Source organism: Narcine bancroftii, chromosome 6 (genome assembly GCF_036971445.1).
Source record: "Narcine bancroftii isolate sNarBan1 chromosome 6, sNarBan1.hap1, whole genome shotgun sequence".
In the NCBI taxonomy this organism is placed as follows: Eukaryota; Metazoa; Chordata; class Chondrichthyes; order Torpediniformes; family Narcinidae; genus Narcine; species Narcine bancroftii.
Window position 1 is genome coordinate 188,181,359 of NC_091474.1, and position 23,435 is coordinate 188,204,793.

A 23,435-nucleotide genomic window follows, 5' to 3' on the forward strand; every position below is an offset into this window, starting at 1 on the left:
ACCCGGTCCATACCCCTCTAGTCCGCTCCTATCCATGTAACGATCCAGACGAGGTTGGGAAACTTCATGAACTTTAACACAATTCTAATTCAAACAAGGTAATAAAATAGCTTCTTTCAGAAATATGCCTCTTGTTTAGTTTAGAATTAAGCTTTATTTAAAAGAACTTGGATTACATTTTTATTTTCCATGATTCTTCAAGGCTATATTCCTCATGTCATGCACTGGAATAGACAGTTTATTTGTTCCTTGGAAAAATGAAATGGCACAGGGTGACACACCACTCATTATTTTCTCCTGCAGTTTAGGGATCTGCCAGCAAGATAATCTGGCTACACTTTGAGAGGAAACTAGTCTGTCCTTCCCAGTCAACAAATATTCAATCCAGCATCTGGTTGAACAGCAGCACAAGGAGAAACTGGTCACTGAATACAAGAACGTAGAAGCAAATTTTTTAAAAATAGGAATGTGATACTGAACAACAAAAATTGACAGATGCTGAAAATAAAGATTGTTATGAGCAAGGTCAATTAATGTTATTTGAACAATTGAGGAATAAATATGGAATACCTAGCAACACTTTGTTCTGTTATTTTCAATGGAGAGTTTATTTAAGGGATAAGTTAGGTTTAGAAATGTGTTTATCTATTTGTAGTGAGGTGGAAATTCTTATTAGGAAAGGAAATACCAAAAAAATTCTGCAATATATCTTTTATTGCAAAAAGGAACTATTAAACAAGGAGTGCATATCTAGACAGAAATGGGAGTTTGCTTGAATAATACAATTGATGAGCAAAAATGGTTAGATGTTTGTTAGGATAGTATGACAAATAACTATTAATGTAAGATATAGATTGGTTCAATATAATTTTTTTACATCAGTTATATTTAACACCAAAGAAATTGAATAGAATGATATCATAACAGATCAATGTTTTAGGTGTAGTGAAGAGTTAGGTACTTTGCATTCAACTTAGTCATGTTCTAAAGTAAAACCTTTCTGGATGTATTTACGAAACCTTTTAGAACAAAACACAAGTACATTATTTCCATTAAACCCAGATTTATTTTTATTGGGAAACAAGACCCAAATTCAAATTGTCAGTATATCAAATTAGTTAAAATATATTGGAAGTAGCGAGGAAATGTATTGCAGTGACTTGGAAATCATACATAAGAGTGTGTGCGTGCATGTACACAAACACACACACACACACACACACACACACATACATACATATATATGGAACACAGAAATTCAAAAGTTGTATTCCCTTCGAGAAAAAAATACAATTTGTGAAAAAATACCCTATATTTTTGTGAAATTGGAACTCGTATATACAAATTTTGGGTATAAATATGTAGAAATGTTCTTCCAGCCTCAAGTCCTGTTAATCATCTTCCCTAAAAAAAAGTTCTCAAAATCTGTTGGATTCCAGTGTGTTGGGGGGTGATACAATCCATTTTTTAATTTTTTCTTCTTTCTTTTTATACTTATGTATAATTCTTTATATGCATATTACTCTTGGGGGAGGGTAGAGGGGTTATAACTTTTATGTAATGAATGAAACTTTTTTTAAATCCTTATTTTATTATATACTAATTATTAATTACATTTATGAATTTAAAAAAAATAAAATATTTTTTAAAATTGTCAAAATCTTTCAACTTTTGAAACAGAGTATAACATCCGAGGGCCTGAAAAGCAGAACTACCTAAAGTGAACTCGCAAATTAGATGAATGGATTGGTCAAACAGATGCAGTGGCAGGCATTTTTGTAGATCTTTTTAGAATACAGAGTAGATACAATGAAAAAGAAATTGCAAACTGTGGCCCACCATCTGTGGTTAAATACAATATAAAGATGTACTTCCACCTTAAAAACAGAATTGAAGAAAACAATAATAAGGAACAAATGGGCACAAAAGGTTGGACAGAAATATAAAAACAGAAAGTGCTTCCCTTGAAAATTGTAATTTAAAAATAAATAAAGAAATAAAATTGCCAGAAAATAAACAGCAGTCCTATAAAAAGTCTGGAGAATTAATAATGGTTAAAAAAATGTCATCAAATTGCAGGTTTTTATGCCTCATTCTCTTTCATAGATATGACAAGTAACATCCCAGAAATACACAAAATCAGGAAATTAATAGTACAGAGCAAGTCAAGAAAATTAATATTATCAAGTAATACTAAGCAAATTATTGACACTGCAGCTGATATGCTCCAGAGATCTCATGGGCTTCAACCTAGTCTTTAAAAAGTACAATAAATGGATATATTGATTTTAATTTTCCATACATATTTAAAATCTAGGGATGTTTCCATTACATTTGAAAACAGTAAACTCTTTAGTTCATAAAGGGAGTTAGATGGAAAGCAAGTCTGGGTCAGTTGGTGCAACATCGGTCTTGGAGAAAAGGTTAGAAGCTATTTTTAAAGATGACAGTTATACAAGGGTAATTCAAGATAATCAACCATAGCCGTTATAGTTACGCAAAAAGGAAATCATATGTGAACAATTTTCTGAAGTTCTTTGAAGTAGTAATGTGCTGTGAATAGAGAATCGATGTTCCAGAGATATTTGATGTTAAATTTATAAAGATGCAGGTCATGTACGGCATTGACATTTTTATAATGAACAACATGAATGTGTCTGAATTTATTCTGAAAAGATTTATCAACCAAAACCTGGAATATTCTTTGAGAAAGTAATGAGAAGACGCTCAAAGGAAAGTCAGTGAATAGTCAGAAGGTACCACACAGGCTGCTAAACAAGATTGGAGCTCATGATATCACAGTAAAGGCACAGTGTGGATAGAAGATTGGCTAATTGATAAAGAGTGGGAATAAAATAGGTCTTTCAGGCTGGCTGTCAGTCATGAGTGATGTTCTGCAGGGGTCAGTGTTGGGTCCATTACTTTTCACATTGTATGTAAATGATTCAACTGACAAAATTATGATGTGACCAAGTTTGGCAATGATCTGAAGTTAGGGGCAAGGTGGGTGGTGTAGAGGAAGTAGGGAATATATATAGAGGGACAAACAGCTTGGGAGACTGGACAATGGAATACAGCAGAGAGAAAAAACATGATTGTGTTCTTTGGCAGAAGATGCAGAAGTAGATTATTTTCTAAATGGGGAGAGAATTCAGAAAGCACGTTCAAAAGGACTCTGAGGTCCTAGTACAAAATTCCCTCATGGTTAACTTGCATGTTAAGCAGGTAGTAAGGAAAACAAATGCATTTGCCTTTGAGGACGAGAATATAAAACCAAAGATTTAATGCTAATCTTTATAAGGCATGGGCCAGACCACATTTAGAGTATTGTGGAAAGATGTGCTTACAGAGATGCCAGAGGAGGTTTACAAAAGTGATTTTGGGATGAGAGGGTTAACATCTGAGGAGCATTTAATGCTCTTGGCCTATATTTGCTGGAGTTTAGAAGGATGAAAGCTACCAAATATTAAAAGGGCTAGAGTGGACGTAGAGATCATTCCAGTAGTTGGGGAGTCCAAGACCAAAGGGTACAGCCTCAGAATACAAGGATGATGAGGTTTCTTCAGACAGAGGGTGGTTAATCTGTGTAATTAATTTCAACAGATGGCTATTGAGGCCAAGTTTTTGGATAAATTTAAAGCTGAAGCCAATCGATTCTTGATTAGTCAGAGTGGCAAAGATCATGAGACAAGAGAATGGAGTTGAGAGGAAAAATACAACAGCCATGATTTGAATGGCAGAGCAGACTCATTGGGCTAAATGGCCTAATTCTGCTCCAACGTTTATGGAATAGGTACATTGTCCTAAATTGTGTGGAGAAGATTTAGAACCAGGGATCATCCATTGAAAATCTAGATGTACCAATGTTTTGTTTCCCTGAGGGTTTTTGGAATTTCTTCACAAGGCAGTGAATGCTGGTATATGAATATTTAATTGCATAGGTAGATAGATTCTTAGTTAACATAATTGGGGTAGACAGGAATACTAAATTGAGGTTACAATCAGATCAACAGGTTTGCATTGAACTTGCACTAAAACTTCAAGGGACCAAATGTGCTACTATTCTTCCTGATTTGCACATTCATATGAGCAAACTAATTCATTTTTTGAGATCATTAATTTTTTTTCCAACAGTGAACAATGAAATAGCAATGAAAGAAGAGCTTCAGAACTTCATTAAAGAACACAACTCCAACAAGCATTCAACTGAATGTCGAACATGAAAAATACATAAAAGTTTCTGTGAAGAGGCACTTGCAAAAGTGTTACCATCATTAATGCATCTGAAGTATCATTTAAGAGGTAACAAAACCAAAATTACTGAGATGAACCATTTGAAGGGTTTGTCAAGTAATATTTTGGTTGACAGTTTTACTTCAAAAAGTGTTCCTGTTATATTCCAAACTGGTTCATCTTTCATGTTAGCTTTTCTGGAGAAGCAAGTCTTCTGGGCAGCTAATTATTTTTCACTAATTATTGAGCATATTGCAATATAGAAAATTGAAACTCATTTTACAAAAAAGTAGATGTGGGAAATTTATAAGCTCTCAGAAGACTGCATTGTAATCCATTATATTTATACTTCGCATCTGTGCAGACTAAAAAGCTAAATTTCTGAGATTTTCTGAAAAAAGTCTGGAATTATCAATGTTTAGCACAAGTTTGTCTCTCATATTTGTATGGGTGGATTTGTGTGGTTCGTTCCCTTTTCTCAAAGTCGTTTTCACAATCAGCACCACCATTTTGGAGATCCCTTGTATCTAATGCCTGCACAGGTCATGGGGTGGGCGGGGGTTAAAACATCCCACTAACAGAAAGCTGTTCTCTTGAAATTTGTGTATGATTTCAATACTTTTGTTCATTTTCTTTGAACTTGTATTAGGTTAGTGTGGTAGTTTGCACAATGCTATTACAGTGCCAGCGACATGGTTTGAACCTGGCACTGTCTGGAGTTTGTACATTCTCACTGTGCCGCGTTAGTTCCCTTCAAGTACTCCAGTTTCCTCCCACATTTCAAAACGTCATGGGGATAGTAAATTAATTGGTTACATGGGTCTATTTGGGCAGAGTATATATGTTCAAGAGACAGGAAGGCCCTGTTACCATGAAAAATTTGCTCGAATCTTAATGGCAAGGCTTTATGGCAGCAGAAGTTTATGCAAAAAAACCGCTGAAAAACTAAATGGGCAGGTCAGTGTCAAAAACATTCACAAGTATTCAAAAAGAACATTACACAGGAATACAATTGAAGATATTTAAATACAATATGAAACTCAGAAAAATGCAACCTACCTGATTCAGTTCCTTGCAATGTAAATGAGATTTCCTCCATTCAAAATTAATGTAGGGTTGGAGTCAACTTTCCTTTGCAAATGCTGAAAAATTGCTCCAATCTTCTACACATTTAGGATTCAAACTGGAAACTTTTCACATTCATGATCCCGGATATATGCACTTGTGAAGAAAGGCTGACAATTACAGCAGCAGTAAAAAGACTAAATTTTGAATACAAAAATTTTTATGGATTTGAAAATCTTTAGCATTTCTATTACTACTGTGTTCAAAGAACTGCTAATGCAGTGGCTTATTGAGTTACCACATTTTATTGAATAATGTATTGCCACCAGAGATTTTAATATGGAGGTCACATGTGATTGAGAATCAAAAGTCAAAATAAATAATAATGCTATTCATCTTGAGGCATTCTTTTCAAAAATCATTTTTATAACTGAACCTTTATCATTACATCTTTGCACTGATCTCAGCCCTTTTCAATAGTTTCCTTCCTCTCCAATATTACTTTTTCTTCATTATGGTGCCAAATATTTTTGCATCTTATCTTTTCATTGTTTTAGTCTTTTACTTTTAAGCTTTCAATACTCTTGCTTCTGAAATAAATGCAGGTAAAATGGAAGAAACCAATCATTTTATTGATTATGGAGCAGTTGAAAGTAGTTATAAAATTAAAAGTTCCAGAAAAATACTAGGAGATTAAAACCAGACTAATCCTGAGATCCAAAACCCAGCATCCGAGTATTACATGGTGAAAAGTGAATGGAATCTGAATTCCCTCTTTTTCTGGAACAGTTTTGGAGAATTGTAAGAGATAGCCAAATAAAAATGGACAATGCACAAACCTGTCAACCTGACAAAATATTGAACGGTGCACAGAAAATCATAATGCCATCAAAAGAACTATTGAAAGAGTTCAAAATGAGTCAAACATACAACTTACAAACACAGTCGGAGCAAATTTTTTGAATTGAAATTTATCTCTTTATTTATTTATTTATTTTTAAAACAGGATTACTTGAAGCAAGAATGACAAAACAATTTTTAAGATGCCAGAGTGCTACTTTGGTTGTTTGCCTAGATACAAGGGTCAAAAGCATAATGACATAGTCAACAGAATCCAGTATTGCTTCGCATGTGTTTGAAAGCCAAGGATTCTGCCATATTATCTACAAAAACAAAATCATTATTAAACATTTTTCCACTTCAATTCTTTCTCAAAAATTAGACACAGTCTTTAGAACTGCAACAGAATTTGCTCATTAACAGCTGAAGTTTAACTTTTCATAGTGAGAACATAAAGAGTTTGTAGAAATGCAGTCAATATTATGATTTGGTTTTTCAATTGAAGATATATGATTTGCAAATATTAAATTTTATGCTGCCAATGTAATTTTGTTAAAGATTAATAGAAAAGTATTCTTTCCAGTAAAGATTTACTAGTTCTATTGATGACTAAGAAAATATATAGTAGATGCTTAACAGTGCAAAATTATATTGGAATGACATTTTATTTTGTGTTATAGGTGGCACAGGAGATTCTTTTTAAACAGACTTAATTCTCTTAACTGACATGTCAAAGAAGTCTTTCCACATTTCTCTTTTCCACAGTGTTTGGTAACTACTGTACTTGATCAAACTAAAAAATGTTTCTGCAACAACAGGTTCACATATATTCAGATTCTGAAACTGAGTCACTTACTGTATCTAAATTAGTTATAACATTTTGTACAACACTTCTTGAAAGGAAACCAACTTTATTGCATTTGTAGTATTTGTGGATATTAAATTACAATGGTCTGTTGAAGTGGTATGTTAAAAGCCAACACATTTATAAAGAGTGAATGATCAAAACATTGGCTAAGTATTTGAAATATTCAACTTGATGATTAGTTGCTACAGATCTTTGACATCTTTAATTTTCACACAATGTCTGACTGGAATACAGATAATCTTCCACTGCTCATAGGGAATTTTCCTTCATTGATCACGAGTTTCAAGATCCATCATTCCGAGTATATTCATTTCTAAAAGTAAACAGCAACATTTAGAGAAACAGCTTCTACAATCATTTACTAATTTGAGATTTAAATTACAATGTTCAGTGAAATTCTACTAGTATTTTCTCTTGATATTTGTTAATTTATGCAAAAGAACTATCTCCTAAGAAGGCATTTCTTTCCCCCCCCAAAGAATTTAATATGGTACCAAAAAAGCAATGTAATCATTCCAATATGTAGAAACCAGGTTTTAGATTCAACATGCTAAAAGCTATCAAGGTAAAAAAAAAAAATTATCAAATTTGGCAAGGCACAAAATGAAATGTCAGTTAATTCCAATTTCAATCATGGGGTTAACTCAACTAGAGTTCATGAGATGCAATTGAAAAAAGGAAATTCCCTTTTAAAAATAAAATCCTCTCTTTTTCCCCTCCTTTCCCTCTCTCTTACCTCCTTCCCTCCTCTCTCTTTTTTTTTGTACGAATATACTACCTGGTCTATGATTTATGGATTTGTTTTTCAATTTATATATTTTTTTTGTTGTACAGATTGTTTAATAGCCATGTACAACACTTCATATTGGATTTTCATTGTATTTTAAAATTGGTATCGTTTAAAATGAATACAAATAATTCAAAACAAAAAATCAGGTTTTTTCATGGGTTACTGAGTTAATTTGAGAGGGTTATCATCAGATGGGATATCTGACCAAGGAATGAGTGAGAAAAGTATTTTTCCACATCTCAGCCATTGTTATTGATCAAAACAAAATCAATTTGCTTTTATTGACAGTTTTGAGAAACAATCGTGTCTTCCCAGTTTGATCTGGATAATCTCCATAATGCTTTATTAAATTCCTAACAAAACTTTGAATTACTATTCAAAAATGTGATTTGCTATTCAATACTTTGCCAGCGTTTGAGCTCTATAATAATTGTCCAACTTAAAACATTCCAACCCACGGGATTTTCCATCTCCAAACTTCACTACCAAAATTTGGGACAAAAGTTAACTGTGTTAATAAGTCATAATAACTCACCAATAACCTGCTTGCAAAATCTCAGAATTAATTCCACTTGGATATCTTAACTCCATATCTCTCATAGCCTTGAACTAAAATGATAAATTCCAAAGTTGTGGCAAGCCACAATTTGAAAAGCTTGCTATTAATGAATTTGAAGTAAAACTGAAGTTAAGTCAGAGAAAATGCCTCAATGACTGGAATTATAACTTGTTTCTTGTTGTTGGCAGGCCTACTCTTTCAGATGCTGACATCACTGCTTGAGTTTGTAATGCAAGTCCTTTAGGCCTATCCTGTTTTGTCAATGGCCTCCGTATTATCACTTAATCAGACCGAGGCTGTCTGATAAAATGCTCTCAGTGCTGTTCGCGATGCCAAATAATACATCAGATCATTCTTGCCAGATCTTGAGACATGGGCAATGATTGATCTTGGTATGGCTATGTAATGCAAAAAGTGCTTTTTACCATTGAACAGCCACACTTTGTAAATCAAGTTTTAATTACTGGCTTTCAACATTCAAAGGCAGCTATAAATACTGAAAATTCCAAATTTGACTGTGTTGATCCTTGGAATTGCATTCTTGTATGTAGTTGGTAGCTGGTAGAGAGGACCAGCACTATCGGCTGACTAGGAGGAAGTAGCTTGTATATGTATATTGCTTGTATATGTGTTCCTGTCCGCTGCTCTCAGCTCAGATCGGGACTAGCCTCGTAGATGGCTAACTCTGCCATGTTCCTGCTAATAAAAGCCTATTATTCGCATAACTCCTGTCTTGTGAGTTATTGGGTGCGGTTCATTGATCCTGTCGTATTAACCAAAAATATAACTGGACATGCCTTAAATGTTGCAGGTTCTGCAGGAGGAAAGGCTCAGGCATTCTGCAGAAAGTGACTCTCTCAACGTCATTACACGTTAGAAGCAAAGAATCAACTGGAATATTCTCCATTTACCTGGACGGGAACTATTGCAACATTTGGCCACTCAACCTCATTGGGATAATGCACATATTATTCCTATTCACCTTCTTTCACTGCCAACATGTCAGGGCTGAAAAGTATCTCAACTAGAACATCAAGTTCCTTAGACTTGTTTGAAGGTATTTTTGAAATCCTGATGTACACCATATTGGAGAACAAAGGTGGTAAGAACATGTGGAAACTAATTTGGGCATGCACCATTGCTCCTCCACCAAGAATAAATCCCACAACTCCTCAACATTCCAATGGGAGTATTTTAAAATCACAGAACTGCAGTGGATCATGATAATACTCCACTAGTTTTCCAAATTTAACCGGAGAGACAACAACAACACCAGCTTTGCTAATAAGCTACATCACAAAAAAATAAACATTCTATCCTCTACCAAGCATACACAATAGCCACCATCAACTTTTTATCCAAGTCCAGATTTCAATGGATTACCATCCACGCATTCAGTGAAATTTGATTTCTGTTGATTCCATCAAAATGCCAAATGGATTGTTTTCCAGGTTGAACAAAATTCCATTTTCAATTCTCTCCATTTGTGCACCTTCCTTTGATCCCAACTTTAAACTCCACCCCAAACCCTGTCCACTGTGCAGCACCTGCATTAATTTTAGGTTAATGGTCTGGAATGGCCTTTCTAAATACTCGCTCATCCATTTCCTTCTTTAAAACCCAAGCACCTTTCATCCAATCCTCCTAATCTCTTTTCATGTCAAGCATTGTTTCTCTCAATGGTGTGAAGTGTCCTGGGTTACACATAGTATGTTAAGAGGCACTATTATTTCAAATTATTGTTGCCGTCTACTTTCATTGCCTTTTCTGTCTTACAGATGTTGAATCCTTGAGGTATAAATACATAGTGCATTGATTTTAGGCAAATAAAAAACAGCCCAACACATTTCATCCTAACTGCTAATTACTGTATTTCCTCCATAGAACATCAAGATCAATTTTTTAAGTTTATCTGTACCGAATATAACATCCCTCCATTAAATATTCTGGAAATGTGTAAAATACTCTTCAAAATATAACAGCTGATATCTATTGGGATCAATAAGCAACTTGTGGCCCTGCTCTTTAACGTAATATTCCACTCCAAATATTTTTCAAGGATCTCTCAGCCTGAAATACTGCTTTGCCATTTACTCCAGCTAAACAACATCAGGGAAACTCTTATTCCTTTCCAGAATCCTCTATGTGGTTGATATTCAAGCTCTAACCTGTTTTGAGTTTTCAAATCATACAGCCTTTGTGCACGCAACATTTGTTTTCCCCTTTCAAATTCAGCTAAAGAGTTTCAATGTCATTAGAGCAGCTCCACCTTGAGATGTGTTAGAATGAAGAATCAAATCCAACCCATTAATAAGGAAAATCATCCATTTCAATTAACACTCCATTCATTTTCCATTTATTGATCGTCTTAATTTTCCAAGTTGTTTGCTTGGAAAATAAACAGTTTGTGAATACTGTCAAATGTAGTATTCCATGCTCCTTTTCAATACATCACTGAAAGAAATGTTATACAGTTTGTAATGTTGAATAATGCTTGAATATGCAATCTCAAAATTCCAGAAAACAACCTTGAGACTCATGTTTCAACTACAACTTTAAACAAAAGCTCTATTAAATGATTTTCAAACAAATGCAGCATTCATAACAAATTAAGGAACCTTGTAACATGTAAGCATGTTAGCTTTGAAAAATAAGTTACACAATGCAATTATAACGCTCATGAAACAAATATGTAGGAAATTTCCCATTTACATGGAAACTGTTCAAATTCGTGTAGGATGCAAGGCATAAAGCAAAGTTGGCCTAATTCAGTAAATAAAATTTAGATGGACAAGATTGAATCTACTTGGCATGTTATATTTACTGAAGCATGAGTATTTTAAAATAAAACTGTAGCTATGATACTGCATTCCAAAGAACATTTATTTGACATTGTAATGAAAATAGTAATATCTCTGGTCAATTTGGTACTACATTTGGTTCAACAGTCGACACCACACTTTTTTTTCTTATATTCATTGAAGTCCTTCTGCATTTGGACCCATTCACAGCAACTTTGTGATTAACTTGAGCACTATCACTTTTTATAGACAAGGTAGAAAAGATGTAAAATTATAGGTATCCATTGATAGCTGGCAGCCAAATAGGATTCAATGCATATTCAAAGCTTTCATTTCTCCCTCAAGTTCATTAAACTAACCTGGAAAAGAAAGCATGCAAAGAAAGGGGTAGTGAGCTGCAGAACACAATTTGTTTTTATTATTTACTGCCTTAGTAGATGGTGTATTCCCTTACCTTAACTCATTCCTCCCCGTCCTCAGTGAGCTCAGTTTCTTTATGTACCACTACCCTGGTGACTGACATGTCTGGGTGCTGCTCTTTGGCTTCTTTTATTGCCTGGGCTAAGGCCTACCCAGAATTAAACAATTTACAATGTGATTTAAATAAAAAATACAAGTCAAAATACAGAAGCAATGGCACATATAAAGTATACAAATGTTATGGTTCTAAAAACAATTTAAAAAGTACAAATTAATTCTGCACAAAAAATATAAAAATTGTAAAACAATTTGATTGAGCTAATAAATATTCCCAAATGTCAAACATCAATGAAAGGTCTGCTAAAAATGAATCACCCATTTGAAAGGCCAAACAAAAAGGGACTAAATAAGCAAACCAAACCAAATCCAAATTGTGGACGATGGCATGGCAATGCACAGATGTTATGTGTATTTCAATCATTTGCTTCTGAGGAACAAAGATGTCCAGCACCAATGACCAGAGGAATGCCCCAGTGGGCCATCAATTAGACAGGTTGATCATTAGGCAACTCCATCAATAGCTGCAGTTGCATTTTGTTAGCTGATTTATACCTATGTGCTACCTTTTAGTGATGTGCATACACATCCAGGTAAATCTCTGCTCACGTACAGCTCTTTGTCACTCACCAGATTATCATTCTAGTGCTGCTTTTCTTCTATCAATTGAGACCAAAGAAGAAAGCACACATTGCCTCAGTGTAACAGTTTTATGCATATGGCTGAATGGCCAAGGCAATGGAACTATTTGAAATGAATGGACAAGTAAAAGAATATAAAATATGAAATAAAATCAGTTCCACAGCATTGAAGCAGGCCACTCAGCCCAGTTCAACCACGTTGACCCAGTTGCATTCCTGAGCTAGTTCTATTTGCCTCTATTTGGCTCAAATCCCTCTGAACCTTACCTATCTGCATATCTGACCCTTAAGCATTGCAATTGTACCCAGGTCTACCACATCCTCTGGAAGCTCACCCAATATCCCCATGTGTGGTTCAGTTTTTTAATCTAGAGTTTGGAATGTATGTCAAACAAGCTGCCATAGAAGTGTAAAACCCTGTAAATTATTGGTAAGCTAAATGCATTTTAAAACCTCAACCAATAGCTTCATTCCATATTAATTAACTACCATGCAGGATTATCCTTCAGACTTGCCAATAAAGTTAAACTTGTAGTTCATTGGTCAGTTCAAAGCAATTGGCAAAAGGCATTTTAAAGTGAAACAACATGAAGCAGTATATAGGTGATGAACTTGTATTCTTTTTAGCAACTGGAAGGAGACAGGATAGAATTCCAAGGGATCCTTGTAAAGAGAAAAACCACTGCAGTCCTCATCCCAAATTGTTATACAGCGGTTAAGTTTGTGAAACATTCATTTTTCAACAAAAGCTTGTGTGCAATATCAAAACAAAGGCTTAAAGATGCAAAAAGATACTCAAGTTCACATAAGTCACTGCATTTTCTTGACTACACAATGATCAGAAAGACTAAATTTCTTTATGTTCTAAACAACGCACAAAAGATAAGCAGTTGTTTACATTCATTTGACTGATGGAATCAATTAGACAGGTTGATCATTACAATCAATCCCTTACAATATACAGCAAGTTCTTGAATAACGTCACTTTGTTTTAATGTTGATGTGAAAAATAAATAAATAAAAGCACCGCGGTAATTTACTGCCACGTAACATTGGTTTTGTTAACATCATTTCACTTAAAGTAGCAAGCACTTCCTAAGAACATATCAACAATGTTAGATGAGGACTTGCTGTCCTGTATCATAAAGATTTTTGGGGAAAAATGTATACTTCCTTACTGTATTCTCAAAGATTCAATCACCTTACATGATGCAATGTCAGAAGAATTAAAAGCCATTTTATATGGTATATAGTTATACAAAAAATGTGGAAGAGTTCAAAATACTTAGCAAAACCAATCAATTTAAATTTTACCCACTTAACAGATGCTTTAAAGCAGAATTCTCATTTCCAATCTATATATCCACCAAATCATTGGATTGTTAAACATAATTTTTGAAATTTCTTGAAACAAATTAAAAATGGGAAAATAAAACTAACCTGATCATGGTCTATATCTGAATCCCCTGTGATAACAATTCGCTTTTCAATTCTAGTTTCAGAAACTCCACCTTTAACAGTCTAAGAAAAAGGATTAGACAATTACTTATTGCATTATTTCATCAAATGAAAAGCAAAGTCAATCTCATTTACAGTCACATTTATGTCAGTTTTATTTGACTGAATATGCCTCAGGAACAAACACATCCATCAGTTATTCATTACATTTGACCAACGATTAACTGAGCTTTTATAATGGATTTTTCTGAAATTAGATAGCAATTTGGCAGATTGCTCTCAACAGGGATCTAGGGCCTGGCTGTTCAGGGAAACTAAACTAATCAAATGATAGAATTGCTAATGAAGAACAGTTTAAACCTGCAATTGCCAAATGGAATAATAAATTCAATGTTAAATTACATAGAGATAACAAGAAGAGGGAAAGAAGAAATGGGAGATACAATAAAAAGACCAAGATAGGGACGATTTATATAAAGAAATCTACAAATCCGTAAAACTTAATTGCCATTGTCAGAGATTGCTTGACACAGAAATACTTGCATTTATTTGACTTTTCATTTTACAATCTGAGACAAGCCTAATTTTTTGTTATATTGTTCTATCTAGTTTTCATGCAACTTCAAAACACTCCACAGTAATCCAATGTTGAAGCATCATGGTACAGTCAAACCAAAGCCTCTGGATAATTAGGACAACTGTAACTGTGTTTCTTGGATCTTCTGGTAGTTGGCCAATTTTCAATTTGGAATACTTTGAGAACTGTGACCAGTTTAAAAAGTGCTACAGGTTTAAGATGGAGTTGTTTGACAAAGAAATATGATGTGGCTCTTGAAGTGGATTGGTCAACATCTTTTCAAAGGCAAGGAGGGAAACAGAAACGACTGAGGGTGAACAAGAGACAGTTGGGAATCCTGTCAGGGAGCGGACCTTTCAGGCGCATTTTCAGTAGAGAAAGGGTAATGAATTCAACAATTTTTAAAAATGCAGATGCTACAAATCTAAATTAAAGCAGACAATGGTAGAAAGATGTCAGGCTGCATTTGTGGGAAGAGAAACATTTAATTTTTCTTTAATTTAGACATACAGCATGGTAACAGGCTATTTGGTCCACGAGCCCATGCTGCCCAATTAACCTACATCTCCAGTATGTTTTGAATGGTGGGAAGAAAGTGGAGCCCCTGAAGAAAACCCACGTAGGGATGGGGAGAACATACAAACTCCGTACAGACAGTGCGGGATTCGAACCCTGTCCCGATCGCTGGCGTTGTAACAGTGCCGTGCTAACCACAAAGCCAACCGCTTCACCCAGGGGGTGCTTCAATTTATTTAAAAAAATTTGTTCTAAATCTCTTGGACTTCAGAAGTATATTGAAGTGAAAATTCCTGTCATGCTGATGTGACAGATCAAATAATATTGTTTGAATGGAAAGTTGATACAATTGTAATTTTATGAATAGATTTGAAACAGATCTTGATCCACATGCATGTGACGTGATTTAGAAAAAAAAAACATTCACGTTCAGAACATTTTAAATTGAAAATCATTATGTTTAATGAATGAACTTTGATGGATAAAAAAGCTCAAGATTCACATTACATTTTACTTGCAGGCATGAAAACAAATACAAGATCAGTGATTCGAGAGAAAAACAAACTCTGATTGAATGCCTCCCATATACCTTGGTAATCTGGGTTGTCATGGTTGTGCAAAAAGATTCAGAAGTTATTGTCTGAGCACTCATCAAGACACCAGGATCATTGTCTCCACTGCCATCATTCTTCAAACATGTAAAAAAAAGTTATGAGAAACAAATGTGTTGTTGAACTAATATTTTAGATCAGATCGACAAATTAATTCAAAACAATCTCTTTTAAGAGGAAGAATAAATATACAAAATATATATTAGTGTTGACTAATATTTATAAGATTTGCTGAATCATATTTTAAGTTGTGAATTGTAACTTTAAGATACATTGGCAAAATGTAGAACTGTTCTTATTTTTCAACCTGAATTTTTCAAACAATGGGTAAAAACTTTGATGTTAAAAACAACGGAGGAAACTCTAGGAACAATAATCTAATTAACAATATAAAAAGATTAAAATATACACAGTGTGCAGACATCACAATCCCTTCCAAAGGCAAGACTGGTGATAGCTGATTATTAAAAATCTCTAACTGTTTTTATTAGGAAAGTAAGCCTACCTGTGCAGCTTCATATGTAATGGTTTTAGTTTCTGTCTGAACAATTGGGACTTCTTTTGTTGTAATTTCAGTCTCATCTGGACTCACAGTATCAGAGATAGTCACCATTTCAGTCTTTACTACCGGAGGCTATTAAAAAGAAAGTCAAGTAAATAAAAACAAAATAAATGTTTCAAAACAGTCTTCAACTTAATTTAAACTCTAAAATATGTTAGTGTAAGAGAATGGAAACATTTACACCATAAATGGGCTAATGGAAAATAACAAATGTTTATATTAGAACAGATAGCATGAAAATAAAGCACTGACAAAAAGTACAACTAGTTTGTCCTTCAGCAATAATTATGACAAAGAAAGAATGTGGTGGCTGCCCAGACCTTCAGTGTAGGCAAGGCAGCCAGAAACCAAGAGTGAAGCAGGCAGAGAAGCAGTTGATAATCGTGTTCTTCAATTTTGAAAAATAAATTGTGTTTAAGTGAACTGAATATGTTTCAGAAAACCCATGACAGACCAGGTAAAGAGGCAGTATACATGGAAAGGACTTTGGTACATTAATATTTATTTCTGACCCAAATGCTGTGAACATTTACCTCAGAATAACATACAACTTCTGGCATAGCATCATTATCAATATACGAAACAGGTCCATTTAGTTTGGGTTTGGTATCTTCTTGCTCTTGCTTTGCTTCCTGTAATTTTCCATTTTGCATTTCTTGCAAATCTTCTTCCAGAATATTCTGCATTTTATGTACCTCAGTAGCAGGAAAATGCACTTCTTCTTTATCAGTTACTGAAATCTTACAATTCATTGCTACTGTAGTCAATGTCTTAAATTCAGTTTGGTCTTTTTTTACTCCTTCCTTGGTCTGTGGGTGGTATTCTGCCTCTTCCTCACTGTCACTATGACTACCTGAGGGTGAGACACGACTCTCTTTTGCGGCCAACTCAACAAGGGGCACAATTGTGTTGTTTTCAACAGCTCGTTCAAGTTTTACTTTTGAATGGCTGGGTGGTTTCTTTACCTCTTCAATCACTACTGCTTCTTCTACTACAACCTCTGCCTGCTCCTCCATTTCGGATTTCTGTTTCTCATCTGAGGTCTACACAAAGAGAATGAATGGAGAGAAAAAAAAAATGAGGCAAGAAGTATGAAATACAACCATGCAAACTTAAAGGATGATAACTGATGACAAAGCAAATAATATGACCGAGGCTATGCTCTGATGGGTTGCTCCAAGAAAGATCGCCTTGGCATACCTCACATTCCTGCAAAAAAAAAGCTTTACTTTCTGAAAATACATTGGAGGTCAATAAGCAGCCACTCCTTAGCATTTTATCAATGATGGCAAATTAAATTGCTGCACCAAATCATTGCCTCACCACACAGTACATAATTATGACCATGGAGAGCAAAAGAATTAAAAATGGATTAAAACTAAGAACATAAAAATAATGACCATGTCAAAACAAAACAAATCAAGGTAGCATGCGACATACTGTGACTTGCAATTACTGATCATAAATTCCATTTTAAAAGCACCTCTGACAACTGCTTGGAGTTTATAAGAGAAACCGATTCAGCAGCAATTTTCTCTTTCAACTCAGCATCCTCTGATGCCTGAGAAATAGCAGATGAGAAGCAGGCCACCAAGCCTGTGGAGAAGCTTTCTTTACTAAGTAAAAGCGATGTTATCTCCTCTTCTAAGCTCTATGCAGTTAGAAAATTGAGAATAAAAAATTAAGACAAGTCTCAGAGAAGAAAACAAGTATCAGAAGTTATAGTAGAGATCATATTCCTTTACCTGCAAGAAGTAGATGTTTTGTAGCAAAAGTAACATTATTCCTTAATATCTACTGGGTAAAGCACGAAACATCTGCAGACTCCGTCGATGAAGTAAAAACAATGCTGGAGAGTCTCAGCAGGTCAAACAGTGTATTTTATATGGCACAAAGATAAAGCTTTATAACCAACATTTCAGGAAGGAATGGAAAGAATTTAGGCAGACACTGAATAAAATGGTGGTGTTGGGGGGGGTAAAAGGAACACAGTCCCAAAGGCAGGAAGTAATAGGTGGATAAGGGAGGGAGGGCACACCAGCAAGCAGGGGAGGAGGGATGGCCCTGTGAGTGGAGAGGGAAGGGGATGAGGAAATGCTAGCAGAAAATGGAGAAGTCAATGTTAATGCCATCCAGTTGGAGTGTACCCAGATGGAAAATTAAGTGTTGCTCCTCCAATTTACAGGTGCTCTTGGTGGGACAGTACACGAGGCCGTGGACAGACACAAGGAGAGGAATTGAAGTGGTTGGCCACTGGGAGATCCAGTGTTACTTCACCTGAAAGGACTGTTTGGGACCCTGAATGGTGGTGAGGGTGGAGGTGTGTATGCAGGTGCGGCACTTCCTGTGGTCGCAGAGGAAGATGCCAAGGGGGCAATAGGTGGGAATGTTTGAGTGGATGAGGGAGTCACGGAGGGAGCGGTCCCTACGGAAGGTGGAGAGGGAAAGATGTGTCTGGTGGTGGGATCGTGTTGTAGGTGTCGGAAATTAAGGAGGATGTGTTTGATGTGGAGGCTAGAAGGTGAGGACAAGTGAAATCCTGTGTTTGTTACATCTGGGGGCAGAGGGACGTGAAATGGAGGAGATGCAGGTAAGGACCAAGCTGATGGTGTTGGAGGAGAAGCCACATTTGTGGCAGAAGGAGGACATTTCCAATTATCTGGACTGGAAAACTTCATCTTGGCAACAGATGCTGCAGATACAATGGAGACAGAAATTGGGAGAAAGGAGAAAAAAAAAACCCTTGCAGGGGACTGGATATGAAGAAGCAGTCAAGGTAGTTGAGTGAGTTAGTGGGTTTGTAAAATATGTCAGGAGAAAGCTTGTCTCCTGAGATGGAGACAGAGAGGTCAAGAAAGGGGAGTATTGCCAGAGATGGATCAGGTGAATTTGAGATTGGGGTGGAATTTGGCAGTGAACTGCATGAGGCAGCCCCGAGGCACCTACAGAAAGTTAACTTAAATGATCAGCTTTAAATAATATCCTAGTTTCGAACAATATTTTCAAAAATTGAAACATTAAACCCAAGTACAGAATTATAAAGGTACATTCTCAAACAAGTTATCTTAATTGTTATTTAATGCCACATAACAAAATAACTCAGTTTACTATGCTTTAATTTCAAGCTTTCAGCAGCTGTTGTAAATTATCCATATTCCAAGTATTAAGCATCTGTGAAAAGCTTTACTGTTTCATGAGAAATAAGCAATAAAATAATTTAAATTATAGATGGGGAAAGCATTCAAGATTCTTCACAAGATGCTTCTTTTATTATTCTAGAAAACCTGCTGCTCAGAACAAGTTCTTGTCAAGACAAATAAGTAAGCTATAACTATATCTGTAATGCTTCCAAAGCAACAAACTTTTATAATAATAAAGCATTGCACAGCAGTTGACAGCTATTAGGAGCAAAAGAATACAGGGATGAGCAAGTAGCAGGAACTGGAGGTATACAGAGTATGCAAGGCAACTGAGGTAGGGTTAAGGTAAGCTCATAGAGATATGCAAGATTGCTGGTCATGAAATCTGGAACAAAACCAGTCTGCTTGAGGAATTTAGAGGATCAAGCAGTAGTGAGAGTTACATCAATTATATTTTACACCACAGAAGTTAAATAGATTGAAATCAGGCTTATCAGGCTAGTGTTTTACATGTGGCCAGGAGACAGGTATTTTTTTTATTTACATTCGACTTGGTCCTGCCCAAAAGTTAGACCCTTTTGGATAAATTTGGCAATTTAAAAAAAAAGAACAGGTTACAGGAATTAAATTCTGACAAAACCCAATGTTATTTTTATGAGGCAATATAGAAGGGATAAGACCACATATCTATATATCAAAAAGAATTTGTAAATATTTCTTTGGCAGTAGCAAGAAAAGATATAGCAGTAACATGGAAATCAGATACCCACCTGGGTATGGAGCGATGGAACACAGAAATGCATAACTACATTCTTCTTGAGAAGATTACTTACAAACTGAGAAATAAATATGATGTAATTTTGAAAATTTGGCACCTGTATTTACACATTGCGGGAATAAATTTATAAATATTTTCCCTAAACTTTGAATATCATTAACCTCCTTGGAAGTATTAAAAAATACAAATGGTCAGAACCACGTGGTGAAGGGTGTCCTCTGGCAACTGGGTTTCTATTCTTGTTTTTCCTTCTCTTTCTTTTTCTTTGCTTTTTATTTCGTTCTTTTTCTTTTCTTGGGGTTTTGTTTAGGGGAACAGGGTTGGGGTTTTATACCATCATGTAAAATAGATTTGATACTAATATTTGATTCCTGTATTTTACATTTGGCTATTGAAAAAATAAAATTTAAAAAAAAAAGCAATTGTGGGAGGGAAAAATGGCCAATGTTTTGGGTCAGAACTCAAGACACAAAACGTTGATCATTCTTTTTCCCTCACACAGATGCTGCTTGACCCACTCATTTCTTCCATAAGATCGTTTTAAACTCAAGAGTTTTTAATCAAATGGGCTGGTCAAAAAATACTGTTGGTGCATTATTTAACAGCTCAAAGAACTAAGTTCCATTCCAAATTCATAAAGTGGAACAAGAGGCTGGTCAAGCACTGAAATAAGATATTTGAAGGAAACAAAGTTTAGGAGAATTTCAGATGAGGTGAAGGACACGATCAAGAGGTATCAAGAAGATGGAAATAAATCTCAAGTCATGGTAGAAATTTTGTTGTCCAAACATTAGTTCATGGTCAAAAACTACATCAAAGTTGCAGACAAGTAGTTTCAGTTATTAGGAAGGATGAAGTGGGCAGTCAAACAAAATAAATTGTGGAACAAAGATGGAGACAATAGACTAAGATATAACCAAGACCCTGTGTAATTGCATCAAAACATTCCTATTTTTAAACACCAACCTCTATACTCTGAAGCCCAAAACATCATTTGCTTTCTTGAATACTTATTGGATCTGCCTATTAGCTTTTTGACCGACATAAATCAGGGCAGTTAAGCAAAACAATTTACATTAAAGCCAGATAAATCTAGCTTGTACCAGCATGGAATAAATAAATCTATTTATTTCTTGGCAGAAGAATAATACTGGATTTAACTGACAAATGAGAACCTACACGCAATCTGATGAATGCATCAAGCTCGGCCTGTCTCTGGCAACAGGGGATATGGGAATTCTGTAAGATGAAAGAGTGAAATTTAAGATTCTTAAGGACTTTTAAGTATCTGTACAAAAATAGAAACTTGATGTTTTTCACTAATTAAATATTAAAACCCAACTGCAAACCAGAATTGACAATTTATCCCTCTATTGGCATTCAATAAGATCATGACTGATCTTTTGCCTCATCCATTTACTAACTCCACTCAATTCCCATAACATTCAGAAATAAAAATATGCTATCTTGAATATACTCAGCAACTGAGACTCCAGAGGCTTCTAGGTTAAAGAATGCCAAAGATGCACTGCCACCTGCGTGAATAACTTCTCAATTTAAATACAGTACAACTCTGATTATCACAAATCCTCATTTATCAGATATTTTATTGGACCCAGAAGTGGCACTTGTTTGCTTCTGAAAAATTTTGGATAAGTGAAGATATCTGAAGCAATCAAAAATCAATCAGAAATCTTCATTACCCAAAATTTTTTTCGGAGCAGAACTGATCTCCAATTGAAAAAAAACATCACTTGACATGAAATTAGAACAATGATTGTCCTCGTTTCATTTCTTCTTTACCTACACCTATTGATTTTTCTCTCCTATTCTCCCTCTCAAATTGCATGCCACTGTCTCCCAGCTGCAAGTGGTCAGAAGAATCCCTTGTCATGGCATCAGAGGAGAGTGCTCTCCTGGGCAGGAGCAAGACAAGCATTCGCATTTCCCTGGCAGAGCAGTCCCAGCTGCATGGGGGGGGGGGGGGTTATGGGTAACAAAGACAGCCATTGATCCTGCACTGAGCTGCCGCCACCCTGAGCAGCGCCGACGTGGCCCGATGAGTTGCTGGTGTGGCAGACACAAAGTCAGAACAGCCCCTGCTGGAACGAGCCCCTGAGGAGACAGGAGCATGCTGACTTACAAGTGAATGTTCCACCGGCCTGGGAAGCCTCTTCGGGGATCGGTGGCAGCAGAGCAGATGTATCGGGAATCGGCAGCAGTGGTTGGGAGGTCTCGGAGATTGGCGGCCTTCCCTTGTTGTTTGTTGCTGTTTAAACATTTATACATGATTTGCTGTTGCTACTGGGAAGTTTTAAAATGACCAGTTCTCCAAAAAAAAAGTGTTTATCCGACATAGGCCAGGTCCTGACAATTTTAAATAAGCGGAGTTGTACTGCTTATTTTCCAACAAAGTGGATGAGCTCACATTTTTCCACATTACATTCAATTTTCCAAATCTTCACCTATTCACTTGACCTGTCATTATCTCTTTGAAGCTTCTCAGCATACTCCTCGCAATTTACATTGCTATCATTGCTTCACAAGCAAGTTTGGATGGAATACCCATTGTCCCCTCATCCAGAGCATCAATATCTGTAGTATCTCACTCCCTATAGCCTTCCAACCTGAAATTCGTCAGGTTTATTCTAACCTGAAATTCGTCAGGCTTTCTCCTACACTGTTTACGAGAACTATAAAACAATACAGAACAGAAAACAGGCCTTTCTTGTCAGTGCCAAAATATTATTCAGCCTAGTCCCACGGACCTGCACCCAGTCCAGAGCCCTCCATACCCTTTCTATCCATGGACCTGTCCAAATTTTTCTTAAATGTTAAAATTGAGCCCACATTCACTTCAGATGGCTGCTCATTCCATACTCCCTCTGTGTGGAGGTACCCCCTAAAGTCCTCCCTAATCTTTTTCCCTTTCATCCTTAACCACATCCTCTGGTTTGTATCTCAGTGCAAAAAGCCTAGTTGAATTTACCCCTCATAACTTTGCATACCTCTATGAAATCACCCCCCCCACCCCCATTCTTATACATGCAAGGACACAAAGTCTTAACCTGTTTAATCTTTCCCTGTAACTCTGTTCCTGAAGTCCGGGCAACATCCTAGTGAATCTTCTCTGCTCTGTTTCAATCTCAGGGATGTCTTTTCTATTGTGAGGTAACCAAAATTGCACACAATACTCCAAATTTGGCTTCACTCCTTTTAACCCTCACACTCCATTGTGTCTGAAACAAGCTTCCAGTCCTGCAATCAAGTTTCAATAATGGCCATAATGTAATAATTCCACATCCCAATCCATGCTCTAAGATCTACTGCCTTTCCTACAATGCTCCTTGCATAAAAAAAGATGCACCTGAGAACATTTCCACCATGTACAACCCTTTGATTTCTGACTTCACATGTAGTCTTCACACTGTTTCCCTCCTCCATTCCATTATCTGCTCTGGTTTCCATCCCCCTGCAAATCTAATTTAACCCCCCCCCAGAGGAGCACTAGCAAACCTC

At 35.8% G+C, this 23,435-nt stretch overlaps 1 protein-coding gene across 18 annotated transcripts in view; it reads right to left on the reverse strand.

Moving 5' to 3' along the window:
* Positions 1-6,253: 6,253 nt before the first annotated feature.
* LOC138736875 (protein 4.1-like) overlaps positions 6,254-23,435 on the reverse strand; it is a 297,080-nt gene continuing 279,898 nt past the window's right edge. For 9 of the 18 annotated variants that reach the window (XM_069887003.1, XM_069887002.1, XM_069887005.1 and 6 more), the window contains 8 exons: positions 21,096-21,155; positions 17,482-17,649; positions 16,532-17,041; positions 15,942-16,070; positions 15,415-15,513; positions 13,715-13,795; positions 11,611-11,724; positions 6,254-7,319 (listed from right to left, as the gene is read on the reverse strand). In XM_069887003.1, coding sequence (XP_069743104.1) covers positions 11,617-11,724; positions 13,715-13,795; positions 15,415-15,513; positions 15,942-16,070; positions 16,532-17,041; positions 17,482-17,649; positions 21,096-21,155 — 1,155 coding nt within the window. In that variant the 3' untranslated portion in view covers positions 6,254-7,319; positions 11,611-11,616. The remainder of the gene's footprint in view (positions 7,320-11,610; positions 11,725-13,714; positions 13,796-15,414; positions 15,514-15,941; positions 16,071-16,531; positions 17,042-17,481; positions 17,650-21,095; positions 21,156-23,435) is intronic. The other 9 variants (XM_069887008.1, XM_069887019.1, XM_069887013.1 and 6 more) reach the window with 6 other exon arrangements.